The 19,058-nt window shown below is 46.3% G+C and overlaps 1 protein-coding gene across 1 annotated transcript in view; it reads right to left on the reverse strand.

The window, feature by feature from the left end:
- The window catches only part of SPSB1 (splA/ryanodine receptor domain and SOCS box containing 1), a 132,300-nt gene that overhangs the window by 35,180 nt on the left and 78,062 nt on the right, over positions 1 to 19,058 (reverse strand). Inside the window, exon 2 of the mRNA XM_078642301.1 lies at positions 7,664 to 8,497. Coding sequence (XP_078498427.1) covers positions 7,664 to 8,357 — 694 coding nt within the window. The 5' untranslated portion in view covers positions 8,358 to 8,497. The remainder of the gene's footprint in view (positions 1 to 7,663; positions 8,498 to 19,058) is intronic.

Raw genomic sequence — 19,058 nt, forward strand, 5'->3', positions numbered from 1 at the left:
ATATTCACAAGGTGAGGAATCCAGTGGCCGATGTATCCATCAGTGTTACGCCAACCAGAGACCCCCAATTCTAACAATCAGAAATACCAATACTGTGTAGATACTGATTTCAGAGTGCTGGGCACAACTCAATATACCACCTGCAGATGAACCTCAAACCGGTTTTATCACATTCCTAACATGGTCATAGCTCAGCTGCGAGACATCTGCAAGTTTTCCTTTGCTTTGTAAAGGAGATTTTACTTTTGTGGCCAGGAAAGAGTGTGATAGTCAGAGTGTAACATGGCGTACAACCCGTGAAAGACATTGTACGTGTGCTGGAGAAAAGCAGACACTAGTTCCTACAAGGAGGCACCTGCTAACTTCCTCAACAAGTCCTTAGGCTTAAGACTGGGCAGACGACAAGTCATCCTAGGATAATTAGACCAGGTTCTGTACCAATGCTACTGTTAAAAGCGGTGTCAGATGAAACCAGCCTTTGCAAAACAAGATCAGTGCTTCACTGAGTGCATGACTTCATTTGTGTTGTAGCATCAGGATTCTCCCAGTTCCTAACATTTCTTAAAGTGGACAGTGGGGCAATGCCCAAGGGATACTTGCTCAATCGCAGTGTAGCATTGTACAATTTAAGTACCACGTCAAACCCCTGGCGAGGTCACACAGCGAGGTCACACAAAAAACAGATTTTAATCTGGTTTCCGGACACTTTGAGTGCACAGATTAAGAAGGTGTTGGTTTTTGTTTTGCCTCTATGGGAAGTGCTGGTTGGGTGTTGTCACCATGCTCTAAACAAAGAAACCTAGGTGTTGTATAGAGAGACTAGGCAGCTAGGCAATCCAGTGTTTGCACTATTCTCAAAGGTTAAAACAAAACCCATAGGGATAGGCATCATCTGTTCAGATACGTAGTTCTGTTTCTGTTCAGATACAGTGTAAACGGTGATGTCCTGCTGAGAGCGTTGCTTGCCTATTACATGGTTATGGGTATCGAAAAAAATAAAAGACAGGGCACAATCCGCTATTAATTGGAAGAAATGCATTTACCGTTATCTAGGGTGGGTGTTCGATTAATAGATTATGAGAGGTTAAACAGCAGCAGGCATATACTCCTGCAGTGCATCACACCCCTACATCCTTCCATGAATCATACTCTTACCTCCCCAATCCCTAACCAAGTCAAGAACTTTTCTTCTGTAGAATTGCAGATTCTTCCAGTTTTCTTACCACCCATACCAATGGGTTGTGTTAGCACCACAAGTTAGACAAATCAAGGTTCAGGACAGATATGGACAAGGGTCGTAGAGACATTGGACATTTTTATATTATGGGAACACTAATCCTAGTGCCATGTCAGAAAGACTGCAAGGATAGGAGAGGACCTGGTCTTAAGCGGACATTCATCTCCAACAAAAATGGACTATGTTACTTGTCTTCACTACGGCTCTTTCTTATGGACACAGTAACCAGATTATTCACCTCCAGAATATCCTGTGCTAGACTGGATATGAACAATATTTAGCAATGCTCTCAAATGCCAATAGGGGAGCAGTGTGGCTCCACACTCCTCCCTTAGTAAAGAACCGCTCAAGGCCATTTATTAAAACTTTCACTTGTCACCCTCGTATGAGTGCATTAAAACAAAATGTAGGCAACAGTGTGCCAAAAATCGAACTTGCAACATGATGATAATCAGAGTCTACTCCATAGGAAGGGCAATGAGGAACCTGCGAGCTGGAGTATCCACCAGAAAGGGCATCACTAAAAGCGAGTCAACATCTTTTTCTGATGGATACTTCAAACCAGAGGTGGCAATCTCAGGAATCGCCTCATATTAGGAAGTCTTGTAGGACCAAGGTGGCAAAATGGCAGTCCCCTAGGACTAGACTGTCATGGCAGTAGTGTTTTGTAAACATGTGCAGACACCCACATAGCAATTTGGCAAGAACCCCCCCCCCCCTCCCCCTCCTCCTCCTCCTCCTCCTCTCCACACCCCCCCCCTCCTGCCCCAATGCGGTCCAACTTGGCCCAGGTGGGCCTTCAGGGGGTTGCTTCTTGATCGACCGCACAGATTTTGATTCAAAGCTCCGTTTTTCTCAACAGGGTGTTTTTCTGCATCGCCTTCCTTTACGTAACAGAATGCTACATATAGCTGGACAAACATTGGCAGAGGGACACATTGGCAAACCAAAAAACTGATACAACTTTAGTACTGAGGACCTGGACAGCCGCCTTACCCAATCTCTCTGGGAAGATGGTGTATGATTGTTGCACCAAGCGCCTACGGTTCACTTATGATGGCAATAAGTACATATTTTCAGTGTCGGCTGCAGGGCTCAGCTGTCCAATAGCTCAAAAAGGCATGCGTATTAGAAATGCCATCACTAAGTTAAACTTCATTTTGGCATAATCAAACGCTTTGAGGAAAACATGGCAGTCCAAACCCTGGTCAAGCTCATCACATCAGATTATTTAAGAAGACCAGGTTCATCAGGGTAATAAAGAGATAACGGATAACCCTCAACAGTACCCACTGCTAGGCCTTGCTGAGCTAACAGAACAAACAATACGTTCAAATGTTTGGACTGCAGCAGGTCAATATGATGAGCGCCAAACTAGTCAACATTTTTTCAAACATCCAGCATAGTTCACTTTTGTCAAAGGGACTCAGGAAACAAGGATGACATACTACTGTGGCTGGATGATCAGACTACTCTGGCTGGAGATCAGACTTACTTTAACTGTCACTAATCAATAGCCACACTTAACAGATTGTGGAGAGAATGGTGCAGTACCCTTCCCCTACTGCTCTGGCAGTAAATCTCCTTAAGAGGTAGCCGGATTCGGTTCGAATGACAAACGTTCAGGAACTTGAGGGACCATACTATGCTGGCAAAGGCAGGTCGATTAAAATGACACTGTCACCAAGTCCAGATTTTTCTCAAATCTCTGGGAAGAAGAAACAATGGGAACATACAGGAGTCCTGTGTCCCATCAGAGTTGGAATTAGTCTACTTGAGACTTTCCTGGCTGAAAGTCCAGTGCACAGTCGTTTTGACACTCCATGTTTGATAGTGGCAAACAGATCTAACCAGGGCATGACTCACTCTTAGAAAGTGTTCCTTGCTTACTCAAGATGGAGGTAGCTTGTGATATGACAGCTGACCTCGGTTGACTCAGCTCCAACATTCAGAGACACTGCTAGACGGTTGGCTACCACAAAGATGTTCTTCTGATTTGACCACCTCAGGACGTAGGATATCCTAGCCCTTGCCTGCAACCACAGAAGATCCTGAGCCATCTCCTGGAAGATATGGATGGTGTTAGAAAGGAAGCACTAATGCTGGGTCCATTGAAACCAGAGGTTCCAATGATGGGCCAGCATATGCCATCTGGCATACGAGATGAGGGTACATCAATCAGGATTTATAAATTGCAGCAAATCACCCCTGAGGGGGTCAATGCACCGCAGTTGGTAGCTGCCTCACTGAGAAAGCAGTAAAATAAAAAAATGGGGAAAAGCATAAGACACTCAGAAAAACGGGGGAAAGGAAGGAGAAAAGTGAAAAAATGAGGGACAAGTAGGAGGAAGCACCATGGTGCAGCAGCAAGGAAGAGCTGGGCCTGCTCAATGGTGTCACGCTGCAGACTCCATTAAGTAGGTCTTGGGAGGAGGGAGGGGAAGTGGGTGGGGCAACTGGTGACAGCAGCAAAAAAAAAATAAAAACATGGAGCAGTGGAAAACGGGGAAAAAGTAAGAAAAAGCACTAAAAAATGGGGAGAAAAGAAAGTGGGAAAGCAGTAAAAGCGAGGCAAATCAAGGAGAAAGCACTGAAAAACGGCGGAAGAAGAGCGGTGCAGCAGCATGGGAAAACTGGGCCTGCTTAGTGGAGTTAGACTGAGGCTTCCCTTAAGTAGGTCCCGGGAGGAGAAAGGGGTGCTGGGAAGCGGTAAAACATGTGGCAGGCAGGAGCAGCAAAATGAGGAGAAGCAGTGAAAAAAAGGGAAAACCGGAGAAAGCACTCAGAAAAATGGGGAGGAATAAGAGCAGTGCAGCAGCACAGGAGAGTGGGGCCTTGAGGGCTAGCATAATACTAGAAGTCCAATAAGCATTAGATCCACCCTCAAAGAGGCCCATGACTGCGAGTCCAGATGTTTCAAGGCCACAGGAGGAAAGGTCTTGAATGCCACATGTACAGGAGAGCCCCTATGAAAAATCTGAGTAATGTTCAGGTGTGACTCCAGCTCATAGATGAAAAATTCCATGTGTCAAGTAGCTAGTTGTCGACATATGGAAACACATTTATCCCAGACCTCGGAAGGAGGGCAGTGACCACCATCATCACTTTCGAAAAGATTCAAGGGAACTGAAGTAAGGCCAAAGGGAAGCATGGCAAAGTGAAGTGGTCCGACCCCCCCGCAGGCAACACCTGTAAGACTGCAGGATAGGTACATGAAAATACACATCCGGGAAGTCCAGAGACACCATCAAGTCTCCTTTGAACAGAGCAGAAAGAACCAGAGTAACCATTTTGAATTTGCCTTTCCTCGGAAATGGATTCAGGTGGCAGAGATCATGTATAGGTCGGAAGACTCCTTTGGTAGGAGGAAGTACTGCGAGTAGTAACCTTTCTTGTGGAATACGGTACCTGCTCGACAGCATACTTGGCAAGACATATACTTTGACACATGTATCATTCGAACCAGCAATGCTCTAAGGCAGTGATACTCAAAGTACTCCCAGCCCCATGCGGCCCTCCTGGCCTTTTACATGTGGCCCCCTGTTCAAAAGCAGCAATGGGCTGCTGTTTACTCGACTCAGCACAAACATTAAGAAGTTAAATAATCAGGCAGGCATTGATTTAAAGGTCAAGTGAAGTTAATGGAAGAAAATAACTGGGATGTCCAGCACCTCTTAACTTAAGGAACACTTGATTTTTTAATGTTTGCTGCAAGATGCGTTTAAAAATGAAAGTCCATTAAAAATTCAAAAAGGGCATTTCATTGATATGCAGTACCGTTTCTCCTTTGTACATTAGATTAGTGTGGTGAGAAATATTTTTTAAGTGAGTTTTCAAACATGTAAACATTCATTTATTCATTCAGCCCCCCTCCCCCAACAATGCCTACGTGGAACCAATATTTAAGCCAGTTATGTGCATCCTCTGAGTGGCCTGGGTTCCTATTATACATAGTGTAGCTAACGTGGATTTGATGTGATTTTTTCATCTTTTTAAAACTTTTTATGGCTGTATAGACTGCCGAAAAGAGATTATACATGAAGGTGATCATTTGTTAACTCAAATACAGGAGAGGATTTTTTTAAAGTACATATCCTGAAGTCCTATATTTCTAGGTCTTATATGTGATAGTCAAGAAGTAGGTGTTAAAAGTGAAAGCCATTGCCTAGGATCACACACTTTGGTAAAGTGGGGAAGTTGGGATTCATCCCTGGTTTTCTGGTGTCACCTTGAGCAGTTCAGTCACTAGATAGATCTGCTTTACTTTCCCATTGCCCACTGTACCACAAACACCGACCTGTTAACCCTACTGCCCCAAGCACCATTCTGCTGGCATCAATGTGGCCCATTATCACATCTCGGACCACAAATTTTGGCACCTGGAAAAAGGTTTGTGAGTACCCAAACTCTAAGGCCTTCTGGGATAGCCAACACAAGGATGTACATACCCAGAAGACACTTTTTAAGGATCTTAAGTCTAAACTAACAGAAACTATTCTCTTCTGAAAGGAATCTACATGTTCCAACTCTGAAGTCCAGGGGATTGGGCGGAAAGGCAATAATTTCTTTACTTTTTAACACTTGTACCACCACGCTTTCAGGTGTAGGATGAATTAAATCATTTATTTAAAAAGTCAAATAAAATCAGGATCACTGAGTGCCGGTCTGTCACCTGGCTGCAGGCCAACCGATCTGAAGCATTGCTTAGACCTATTGGACATTGAGAGTCTCGTTCAATGGCAATAGTGGCTCACATGAAGTTAAAGGATCTCAGTTAATACATAAAAAGTTAAGCAACAGTAAGTATAGCACATCCGATGCCCTTCATACTACTACTGAAAAAGAAGCACTCTGTTGGTTGCCCAAGTGCTAAGTCCACCTCATTCTCCAAAGACTCATCTAATTCATTGGCATTCTGTAAATTCAAAACATATCCAATCACCAGTATAGTAAGGGGACGCAAGTTATCCAAACGCCCTGATGGGCATTTTGTATACTCTGAAAGAGGTCAGTTGAAAATTAAGATCATTCGACTCCAATCCTCAACGCCAGTACAATCTCTTTCAAAGCTAATACCATCAGTCTAGTTTCATAATGACTGGCTGTGCATTTTTAATCCTGCACCAGTACGTATGTCTGACACTGGAAGTTACAGGTTGTTTTATAGTCTAGCACCAGCCCTAGGTCCAACTCTGACGCCAGAGTCAGCACTTGCAACAGCACAGAAGCCTGAACCAGAAAGATTCCAGGAAATGTGTCCCAAGAGGTCAGCTGGCACTGGGGGAGGGCCTGCCCACTGAGACTATCAGAGGGTTCAAAGGTGCATCAGAGTGAACGAGGAGCATCTGAAACTTACAGCATGGCATCCTTAAAGGCCACTATTTGCAGCAGGGTTGACCGTGAATGAACGAATTCATGGCAAGCAAAGATCAGAAAACAGAGTCCTCCGTAGCCTTTTTTGTACTTTGCTTACAGTGCCTTTTAAATGTACTGTAAGACTGTGCGGAACCAAACTTTGTGCAGCAATTGCCTCTCGAAAAAAAGTCCCACGTGACCCTGCACTTTGGAACAGGGCCTATGTTTCAACTGTGACCCTTTACGTTTGGCAATGCAAAGGTTTGCCTCGCACACGTACAGCACATTTAAGTGCAAGAGGGTGCATTTATTGCACGACTGAGTTGTGTCAAAGCCCAAGCAGTAGACACACGTGAAGGTCTATGATCAACTTTAGCTTCCTGTAGTCTCTGGATAGCTTGAATCCTTGAAGAGGCCTCTGAATATAAGTATTTAGAAGACAGACAATGCTAGGAGCAGAGCACCAGATCCACAAAGCGTGCATGAATAACGGAACCAAAATCAGAAGTACAGGATCACCATGTTGCTAACTACTGGCACAGTCTGGTGCTTGGGGGTACAATTAAGGAGAGGAATCTGCAATTTGTAGTATCCATCTGAAAGAGAAAGAAAGCGCCCCCCCTCATGCAAGGAGGCATCAGAACAAGGTTTAAGAAACCGCTGCAGAAAGGTGCAAATCTGTAGCGCAGGATTAAGCAAAATAGAAAAATCTACTTTTGTCACATTAAAATACAACATTGCCCAGATAACTGCAGACACTTTGCTAGGTCTCCTACCTCGTTCTCCATGCAAGGTAGTCCACTACAGCTACCAGACCTAACTGCATAAACCTAAAGTGTACTTCTAGGAAACTAGTTTACAAAAAAATACACACCACCAAACTTAAACCAGTAGAGTTAATACAACTCCGCTTAAAAATAAATTCAGCCTACAGCGGACAAGTTAATGCTCTTTGCTAAATCAGACTTCTCTCCCTTATAAGAGAGCAATGTCAAGCAAGTCTCCTACCCTTCTCACTTGAATAGCAAAGATCCTCCAACCAACTGGTTCATAGTATAAAAGAGTACTTACGGTCCAGCCCATTCAAGTAGCGCATCCTGATTTCACAGTGTCCCCAGACTGCACTGACCACAGGGTAAAGTTTCTTGCCCTTGAGTCCACGAAAGGCCACACCCATGTACTGCCCGTCCACAATGAAACTGAGTGTGCCCTCATCCATGTCAAGCACAACAACGAAGGTGTCGGGAACAATGAAAGTCTCATCAGGCTCCAAGAACGCAGGGTATGTTCTGCTTTGCTGATTCTTGCCATCATGGTAGAGTTTATTGCGTCCCAAGTCCCAGCCCCAGGACTCCCCATTGTTCCCTATCAGCGTTGTGTATCCCACAGAGTGAAGGGGAGCATCTGCTGTGGCCACCCCAACAACAGCATGTGTGCCCCGCTGCCTCATGACCCAGGAGATCTCCCAGACGTGCAGGCCTCTTGTGTAGCCCACCTTGCCACGGATTGCATCTGTACTCTGTGCCACCGGGTGCCGGTGGAAGATGAGTTTGTCGTCCTCCTTCACAAAGACATTGAGTGAGCGGTCATCATTGTTCCAGGAGTGCTGAAGTTGAACCTGGTGCGAGACACATGGCATGTCCAGCAGAAGGTCCAGACGGGGAGGGGTGCAGTAGTCCTGGCCTTGCAACTCCGGCTTCAGCGGCCTGTAGCCTGGGTCCCGCATGTCCACAGTTTTTATCCCCACAGTGACCTTCTGGCCCATGTTCAGTTTTAATTTCAACTCCAAGGGCGTGTACAGGATTGAATTAGTCCTGCCCCTCCAGTACAGCAGTCCAATAAAACAGCAGGTCCCACATCCAACTCTGCAGGGCTGTGTTGAAGACGTGTACAATCCAGAGTTATCTAATGGAAAGAATAAAGATTGCATTAATGGGGTAGGTTAATCATCAACAAGTATGGCCCTCAAGCAGGAGTCCCTTTATGAACCCTGAACCGCAGGCACGGAGCAGACCCAGATACAGATTGGGCAATCCCTGCAAACACAAGGGAATGGATTGCAAGCTTCGTAGAAGCGTTTTAAAATAGCTAGTTTTACATCAATTGCCCCTTAAACCTGAAACAAAATTAAAGCAGGCCAAGAATTAAAGGTAGACATTATGCTAGTAACTATATCACTTTAATAAATGCTGATTCGAAAAATCTACAGATGCATTAGATTGTTACATCCAGTTTCAAGACCACTTTAAATCACCATTTTATCTTTTACTGATTAATACATTGGGAAATAAAGAAAATAATTAAGCACAATAATGCCGAATACACATCCGCTAAACGCTCTATTACCAGGGTGGAAAGTGATTGGGCTGTGAAAAACAAGTTACTCTGAAGATGGATGGTAACACTAACCCACTGCCACAACACATCAACAAAAGACTCTTTAAAAAGACTAACAAACTTTTTTCCGTTTAGCAGATAAACATCCAGTACCCGGTCAAAGATGCGGCAGTATCACTACTGTTTGCTACCAACTACTGGTGTTGCCTGGTGTTCTAAGAGTAAGGACCAGTGCCCCAAAAGTCATCTACACAATCTATGCCCTGAAATAAATCTACCTAGCGCACAGATCAATAATTTGAGTGTAAAAAGTTTGAGACCATATTAAAGCAAGTCATGCAGTCACTGCTCTGTTGGCAGTATCAATGTTGTACACAGTCCAGAGCAGGAAACCAGATTAGGGAGAAATAATACATGTTCGCCATAAAGTTCCAACGTCCATCCTAATGAGCAGTGACATTCCAGTACAAACTACGTTTTTTTTTACCAGACTATGTGCAGCACAACTTACACTACTCAAAAGAATTCCATGTTTGCTCAATTATTTCTCCGAAGAAACAGCCCCATAAGACAAAGTAGAAAGAATAGAAAGCTGTAGGGAGTAGTACGACGGTCAAAACTGGCTGACAATCTGGCCCCTCCCAGTCCCCGAATTTTCTACAGTATAGCGCACAATTTGTACCTCAATACAGCTCCTCGAGTGGAGGTAACCGTGAAGGTGCCTGTCAGTAGCTACAACTGCCTAGAAACCCACAAACCCTGGCATGCAGTATAAACATTTTCAACGAACAAAGCCAGTGAGCATTGACCACAACACCAACTTACTACAGCAAACAAGCATTTGCTGTACAATAGGTCTCGCATTTACAGGAGTTTGAGCTATTGGCATTGTATATGAAAATGCCTTTTATGTTTTCGTTTTTGAAACATAAATAAAACGCATTGTCATTTACGATGCCAATAGCTTAAACTTGCGTAAATGCGAGACCTATTGCATTGCAAATTGGCTACAGTACATCTGCCATCAGTAAGAGTGTGGTCCTGCTTCAGTGTCATTAAAGAATATTTCTATATGAACATATGCTAGAATAGTCTATTTTGATTGCCAGTATGTTTGGAAATATGTTTGGCATGTATGCGCCACAGAGTATGTACATGTTTGTGTTAGAACATATCTGTAGATATATTCTTTAGGGTGATTTTGCATACGTGAGAGAAAGTTACTGACCTGTGACAATAACCTTCCCAGCTCACAGGTCCTTTTTAGATGCATTCTCTCGAATAAGTGTACAGCCCTCTCTAGAGCCCATGTGCCAAAAAGCCGTAGAACACCTTTTGGTGTCAGGGACTCCTTAGAGCTTAGAAGACTTTTTTGCCTTTAGGAGTTCCCAGTGATGGAACGAAGTGATGGGACTCCCTGCTAACTATGAAGGGTCCTTGTTATCCCATGTCTCACACACATTCATTGGCTTTTGGCTGAACGGGGGCCCCCGGAAATTAGGGCCGGACTGTGAACCCAAAGCAGCCCTGGCAATGTTCTCAGACCAGCCTGTAGGGAAGCACTGCATGGCTTCTGAGGCTGGAAACGCTAGCCTGCTGTATTTGTTACTGCGGGCATATATAGCAGCACTGCTGCAAAACTGCTCCCTAGTGGCAAAATTGGCCCCTACCCTTCCAACCTCCCGGGGAAACTCCTGATGCCCGACACAGCAAGTCCAGTAATGCCTGAAAGGTTGGAGACATGCATTAGGCCCCTGGAAGTTCCTCTTTCTGTTGAGATGGAAGATTTACACCGGAACTCCATATACATGTGGCGCCGCGGCCAGGGCGACTGACGCTGGAATCTGGGGATCACGGTTAGATCCCCGGCTCCGGTGGCAGATTAGCCCAGCACCATGTGACTCTGGGCAATAGCTCGCTTAATCTTCCCGACAGCCCCCAGCGCCTAGAGACCCTTACGGGTGATTGTGCGCTTTACAAATGTGGACTTTACTTTAACATTTTGAAACATTATCAAACTACTAACCATTTTAATCAGGGAGGTTGGGCAAGTCACTTCTGATTCTACTAAGAAACGTATGCTGGTGAACCACTGTTACAGGTAAGTAACTTTCCCATCTCTAGCACGGGATCCTTTGCCAAATAACCATGTAATGCATAGGTTCTTTAATTTAAGGATTGAGGTGTGCTCCCAATTTATGTTAACATTTCAGCAATAAATAGGCAAATCAGAATGCTTTAAATTGTAGTATTTCAGGAGACAGCCACCAAAAGAGTGACCACCCCAAAGATCTCCAAGAAAATATCCCGGCCGTGAGAGAGATCTACCACCAGCCAGATGTCACTCATGAACACCTACAAACTATCAACATCAAACATTCAAACACCAGTACTACACGGAAACCCATCAACTAAGCCTTCTGCCCAAGAAACTTTAAAAACCAACCAAAGAGACTGCAAGAATAACATCAAATCTTACTACTATCCAGATGCCCCCTGAAACTAATCATCGAAAGCAAAAAAAAAAACCAAAAACATTCAAAGCCAATATTTACCTTATACCAACAATTATGACTACGGCCTGATTAAGACAGGACCGCTGAACCCGTTGTGGAGGTGCGGTGGGGGTCAGGGACCACCGCACCAGTGGTCTGACTGTAGTATGACAGTCGAACCTTTAAGGAGAAAGGCACCGCCTTGGAAGCGCCAATGAACCGACCTGCCAGACAACGAGAATCCTCATATTATGCCGGGTAGGCGGTTGAGTTTGGCGGTGCGGGAGTGGGGCAGAGGCGACGAGCAACGAGAAACTAAGAAGATCTTAAAACATATCTGCAAAGCTTCAAAAATGGGAGGAAGGACCCTAACCAGAACAGACTGACTGCAGTTCTCAGTAACAGAGGGCAGGCAGGCACTGCTGATCTCATGGATGTGATCCTTCACGGCCTGCGCTAGACCAAAAATAATTTTTAGCATAGCAAGTGCGACTAGGAGATTGTACCGTCACTCAGTCGAAGGCATAATCGGATGCTAATGAAATAAGGTAAGCAAGCATTTGTACAAATAGTTTCATAAATGCAAGACCTATTGCATTGCAAATGCTTGTTTGTAGAAACGCCGATGCAGCGCTTTCACTTTGTCGGCTGCGTCCCTTTCCCTAGACGAACCGTGCCTAAAGAAATTGGTGCGGCCGCCATTAGATTGAAAGCACAGTATGGGCGCTTTTACATTAAAAAAAAAAACAAAAAAAACACGTCGTCAATTTGACAAATGGATGCTTTTTTTTGTAAAAGCGCCCCATGCCTTTAATGGCAGCTGCACCCTTTTCTTTAGACGTGGTACGTCTAAAGATAGGGGCGCAGTCACTATTAATGTGAAAGTGTGGCATGGGGCAGTATTATAAAGACAAAAAAGTTACGAAATAGTATAAAAATAAAAACATGCAGCCACATTCAGCGCCGCAAACAAACCAAAGTGGTACAAAAGGGGGTGGTGATGGACGGAGCATCTGAACCAATCAAATACTCACACCCAGTCAACAGATCTGGGTTTAATCCATCACCGTTCTTTAGCCCACTCTGCCACCCCAGTTCAGACATGGCCATATGCAAATCAGTCTGACCCTGTGCCTCATGGAACAGTCCAGGCCGAACTGCCAAGCCATGCCTTCCCTGGACCGGAAAAAAGCTTCCGAGGACCGGTTTCTGGCATTTCAGCCGTCTTCAGCCCGGCTTGCTTGAATCCAGTGGTAAAGTGAGAAAGGGACTCCCGTCTGAGCATACCCTGCCAACTTATGGCGAACATGGTTGTGAACCAGGTGTTGAATGGTTGCACAGATTGATGCTGTGGCGGCGCAGAGTGATGCCGTGTTGGCGCATGGTAATGCAGTGGCGTTCAGTGATTCCGTGTTGGCGCATGGTAATGCTGTGGCGTTCAGTGATGCCGTGGTGGCGCATAGTGATGCCGTGGTGGTGCAGAGTGGTGTATGCTAAGCTTTGAATGGGTATGCTATGCTAAGTTTTGGTGTGAGGGGGCGAGGAGGTGTGAGGGGGCGAGGAGGGGCGAGGAGGGGCGAGGAGGGGCAAGGGGGCGAGGAGGGGCAAGGGGGCGTGGAGGGGCAAGGGGGCGAGGAGGGGCGAGGAGGGGCAAGGGGGCGAGGAGGGGCAAGGGGGCGAGGAGGGGCAAGGGGGCGAGGAGGGGCAAGGGGGCGAGGAGGTGTGAGGGAGAGTACCGATGTAAACGGTGGCAGGGCAGACATCATAAGACAGAGATAGATGAGACTGCGTTGGTGAGTTTCAGAATCAGGAGGGGCAGTCCGCACAGTCTGCGAGGGATCAACGTGTCTAGAGGCAAAGCATAGCGGATGTAGAATTGCAGCTAGCAAGTAGAGTGTTTTCAAGCTGAGTGTCCCTAGAGAGATGGCAACACAGCAACAGCATTTGGAGCAAGGCTAGTGTAAACAAGCACGGTAGGCTTTCACTTTTGTCCAGAAAAAAAAAACAAACGAGAAAGGTGCAGAGAACGCCGAACAAAACACTGCTTCCCCGCGAAATGGATGCAAAAAAACAAAACAAAAAAAACAAGCTCTCGGTATTGCTGTGGCTGGGGGGCGGGAGCGCATTCCTTTAAAGTCTGATGGAGGGGGGGGGGAAGCGAATTCCTTTGAAGTCTGATGCAGAGGCCGATGGTGTTTGATGTGCACGCGCCTACCTTACATGCCTGCCTCACATGAACTGTACGCGATCCGCAGGCTAGGTAGACTATTCGGACTGCTTACTATAATCTCGCCTATTCAATACCGAACGGGATAGAATAGTCGAGGTCTAAAAAACGGGGGAGAATTGAGTGCATCTGCTGCACAGAACTCCTTGTTACCGAATTTCGCACGGACCCCACAGATACCTGCAAATATCTCACATTCTCCACATGTAACAACGCTACCCAGTTGTGCAAACTGTACATCTTCTACCACCCCCCAGGCAACAACACCACATTCATCAAGCACCTCATGGAAATCATTAATGTTACACCCACTCAGACATTTTCTTCGGTGACTTTGGTCAGCAAGGAAGTCTTAGAGGGCGTTGACCTGTGGGTCATTGAGGTCATTCAGTGCAGATTAATCACTTACTCAAGCCTGCACATTTCCAACTCAAACAAAAGGTTCCTTGCTGGATTGGATCATTGCTAAGGCAACAGCAGTCAGGCTTCACTCAATAGATCCATGAGACTGGTTAGACCACCACACTATTACTGTCCTAATGCCCAGCATCCACAAGGCAAGGTCAGCACAACCTGTTAAACTCTGGCTCAGACACCAAGATCCTAGACCTCCAGAAGCTGGCTGCACTTTGCAAGAATGACCTCCACCACCTCCAAATCTATCAAAGATAAAAAAACAAGTTACTTACCTGTAACTTTGGTTCCCCAGTATTGGTAACTTTCACAGATTACCATGCTTTTGTGTCATTCCCAGTCGTCTGAATGGGAGTCTCGGTAACAAAAATAACACAGCAGTAGGTACAAAAGAGAAAGAAAAAGGCCTAGGCCTCATTCCCTTTTGTAGCATATCAGCCTCTTCTTGTAAAAGAGACCAAACTAAGCATCAGCCAATCAGAAGAGCCTCACCCCATAGAACCCTCCTGAAGGAACCTCAGAGCCTCAGATTTTCGTAGCCGTTGTGTAACAATCACAATATCTGCTGAAGGCTGAGCTTTCCTCGGGCAGGTGGGTGTGCGCATGGGAATCTATGAAAGTTACCAATACTGGGGAACCAAAGTTACAGGTAAGTAACTTGTTTTCTTGCCCCAGTATTGGAACTTTCATAGATTCCCATGCTTTTGTATCAGAGTAGCAAGCAGTTCGCAATAAAAAAAAAAAAACATTTTGTGGCATAAATATACATTGCAATAGCCATCAATACATGAAGATACAAAATGTGCAGAATAAAGGAAGGTGGGATAGAAAGCAAAGCTCGCCAATTAGTGGAAGAGGTTCCTCAGGACTGCCTGGCACATAGCAGTGTCCTCCTGTGTCAAGGATTCCAAACAGTAATGCTTTGTAAAGGTGTGCACGCTGCTCTAAGTCGCAGCCCTGCAAATGTCTCCGATCTGCACTCCCGCGAAGAGAGCTGTTGAAGAAGCCATCGATCTTGTGGAATGCGCTCCAATTCTGCTGGTCAGCGGCTTACCCGCTGTCGAATGGCAATGTAGAATGGCACTAGAAATCCACCTTGCAATACTTTGCTTTGAAAGAGGGAGGCCCTTGCGAGGACCATCGAAAGCAACAAACAATTGGGAAGATTTACGGAACCCTTTGGTGCGATACAAATAAAATGTTATGCATCTATGTACGTCCAGAGAATGCAGTGACCTCTCCGCTGGTGTGGAAGGGTGAGGAAAGAAAGATTTAAGGATAACTGGCTCATTCAAGTGAAAGTCCGAGGGCACCTTGGTTATGAACTTTGGGTTAGTTCTTAAGATTACTGTATTCCTTTTGAATTGGAGAAACGGTTCCTGAATTGTGGGAGCCTGCAACTCCCCAATGCGTCTTGCCGATGTGAGGGCAAGAAGGAGAGCCAATTTCCATGAAAGGAATTTCATGACCATTCGATGTATTGGCTCAAATGAGTCTTTCATGAGCTGTGTGAGGACCAAATTCAGTTGCCAAGTAGGAGGCGGAGGCCTCACCGGGGGATCGACAAGGAACAATCCTTTAAGAAACTGTTTAATTATCCTAGAAGACCAAAGAGAAGGTCCAGACGCAGAACTACTGTACCGAGAAATCTCTACCAAGTGAACTTTTATAGACGAATGGGCCAGCCCAGTCTTTGCTAAGGACAAAAGATAAGGCAGAAGTTGATGAGGTTGGGAAGAGAAAGGGTCACCAAAAACAAAATCTTTTCCATTCGAAACGGTAAGTCTTATTCGTGGAAGGAGCTCTAGCCTGGGAGAGAACTTCTCTTATTTCATTTGAGATGGGAAGGTTCATGAATTCTCGCTGCTCAGGAGCCATGCTGTCAGGTGCAATGAAGTTGGATCCGGATGCCAAATTTGCCCCTCAGACATTGCGAGAAGGTCCGGAATGGTTCGCAAGGGAAGAGGAACAAGGGACAACAGATGGAGTTCCGTGAACCAGTACTGTCTTGGCCAAGCAGGGGCTATCAAGATCATCTTGATTGGCTCCACCTTGATTTTCCTGATCAGTCTTGGGATCATTGGAATGGGGGGGGGGGGAGGTGTAAACAAAATGTCCCGGATCAGGCTATCGAAAGTGCATTCCCCAATGATCCTTGGTGGTGAAGCCTGCTTGCATAAGACTGGCATTTCTTGTTGGTCGGTGTGGCAAATAGATCTATCGCAGGCTTGCCCCACTGATGGAAAACCTAGTCCAGAACTCGCTGGTTTAGTTCCCACTCGTGACTGACTGAGGATAGCCTGCTTAGCCTGTCGGCATTCTCGTTTAAGATCCCTGGCAGATTGTCTGCATGCAGAGAAATCCCGTGAAGGCTCGCCCATTCCCAGATTTTTTTTAGCTTCCTAGGATAACGGGAGAGACCTGGTTCCTCCTTCCTTGTTTATGTAATGCATGGCCGTGGTGTTGTCTGTCAGGATGAGAACTTTCGAACCTCCTAGTCGAGGGAGAAAGGCTTGAAGAGCCAGCTTGATTGGCCTGAGCTCCAAGAGATTGATGTGAAGCAGACGGTTCCGAGGTGACCAATGTCCACTGACATGCAGATCCTGCAGCACTGCCCCCAGCTGTCCAATGACACATCCGTCGTCACAACCTGAGGAGACGGATCGCTTACGAAGGATAGACCTTGGGACAAGTTCTCCTGCTTTGTCCACCACAAGGCAGCTTTTGTCATTGCAGAGGTGATGGTCACCTTGTCGTCTAACGAACCGTGAATCTGTCTCCCCTGGATGTCCAGCTGATCCTGAAGAGGACGCATCCTCAATCTGCAGTGTGGAATTCGAGGAATGCATGAAGAAATCACTCCTAGAAGAGACTTGTAACGGCGTACTGAAAGACACCTTCTTAAGGCTAGCGCCATGGTTTAGTTTTCCCTGCCTCTCCAAGGTTGGGAAAGCTTTCTTGAGATTAGAGTCCAAGATGGCCCCCAGGAAGCGTGCCGTCCTGGACGGAAGCAGAGATGACTTCGCCTTGTTTAGAGCGAGTCCTACATTTTGAACCAGGTTTGTACATGCATTGACCGCTTCCCTTGCGGCCTCCCTGGACGGAGCCTTCAGCAACCAGTCGCCCAGGTAAGGGAAGACTTGAAAGTGATTCTTCCGTAGAAACGCTGCCACTGGTGGCCGCAGGACTGACCAAGACAGTTTAAGCTATCAGGACCGCATACGGGTCCCTAGGGCAAGCAGGTTGGAGGCCCTTACCACACAGAGCTTCTGATAATTGTACTGGTACACTGAACCCCACACCCCCTCCGGATCCACTGCTATTATCTCCTGCAACATCCAAGGAAGCAACAGGGTGGGTTGCTCCCCTGAGAGATACAAAGAAACGTAGATACATTTATGCCCCCCCCTCACCCACCACCAAATCAGATTGAGTGCAGCATCGAGGTCCAGACCTCTGGATTCCTCAGAGATACTACATGCCATTCAAGCCTCCCAGACAGCACTGGAAGCTAAGATTGGTGAGTTGAGGGCGAATGATGTTCTCCTGTGACCAGACTTGTGCAACGTGGTTGAAAGAGTGACAGGTAAAGAGGGGAGTGCATCTCCGATTTGGAGGGCTCAGGCAACCTCCCCCTTGAGGGTAGTGACTGTCTGATGACAGCATCCTGCACCTTGGGAGACCCATGCTGAAGATGCCAAAAACGGGTTAAAGTAGAACTTGAGACTCCTAGGGTTTCCGGAGGGAGGGGGGGGGGGGGGGCATCTCCACATAGATTTTGGGAATAGAGGATTCCCCAAGGGCAACTATCATCCTGCTTTATAGTCAAGAGGGCCCACAGATCAGTGGTGGCAAAGCCACCTCCAGGAACCCCTCCTTGCCAACTGATAGTAAAAATCCCAAACTACAGAGACATCTTTGTGCTGCCAGGGGGAAAGAAGTGGCACGCTTCCAATTCGAAAAGACTCGGCTCTTCCTATACTACACTCAACTAATTCAACAGCAAAGAAAATAGACTCAGGCTGTATAACAAAAACAGAGGACATTGAACATCACATACGCGCCTTGTCCCGACCTGACTTAGGGTCATTCATGCCTCCATATCCTCCTCCTTTGAAACTCAAGGGGCAGCATGGGAATGGGTGGCGGTGCACTGGCCCTTTTTGGGGAAGATCCAAAATATATACGCTGGAGTCTCAGCATACCCGCTGAGAGAGTCCACAGCGCTAAGGGAGCCACTCACAAATGAGGTATGGTTTGGCACCCCTTGCCAAAGCATCCCTCTTCCCTTTTTGGGGAAGGATCCAGTAAAGTAGGCCTTTGGGTTAGAGACCCCTCAGACAGTCCACTGCGCTTAGGGACCCTCTTGCAACAGAGATGGGGAAATGATAACACTCCCCCTGGGATCACAGCTTCTGGACTTTGGGCGCAGCTTTGACTCGTCTACCGGTTTGTGTCCCCGTCACCCTCCCCCTCCTCTTGCCATGCTGTGTCTCTAACACTCTCCTCCTCTTTCGGTCTACCTTCCCTGCTCTTACCCCCCCCTCTCCCCTGAACATCTCCCCTTGCCAGCTTTTTCCCCTAACTATATGTTCCTTTTTGTTGGTCTCAACCTTACTTGTAACTAAATAAATTGCAGGTTACAGCTTTACAAAGGTTACACAGTTATTAGAGCATGGAAATTTGTCTGACACCCATGTAAAGTGCTCGGATACCTCCGGGTCTAGCCAGTGCTATATAAAACCTTTTAAAGAAATAAAAATAAAAATAAAATAAATAACTCCCTCACCTTGGGGCATGCACCTCAAAGGTGGTGGTGGTGGTGTTGAGGGAGTGGTGGTAGAGTGGGGATAGGTAAATAAACGACAGGAGGATTAGCACAGTTCGTCCGAAGACGCTACAAATAAAAAGAGGGTCTCCCAAAAGGAGAGTTCGCACCAACGATTCCTTACCTTCCTCTGCCACTGGGCCAGATAGCCCCGAACACAGGCAG

This window comes from Lissotriton helveticus, chromosome 5_1 (genome assembly GCF_964261635.1).
Source record: "Lissotriton helveticus chromosome 5_1, aLisHel1.1, whole genome shotgun sequence".
Taxonomy (NCBI): domain Eukaryota; kingdom Metazoa; phylum Chordata; class Amphibia; order Caudata; family Salamandridae; genus Lissotriton; species Lissotriton helveticus.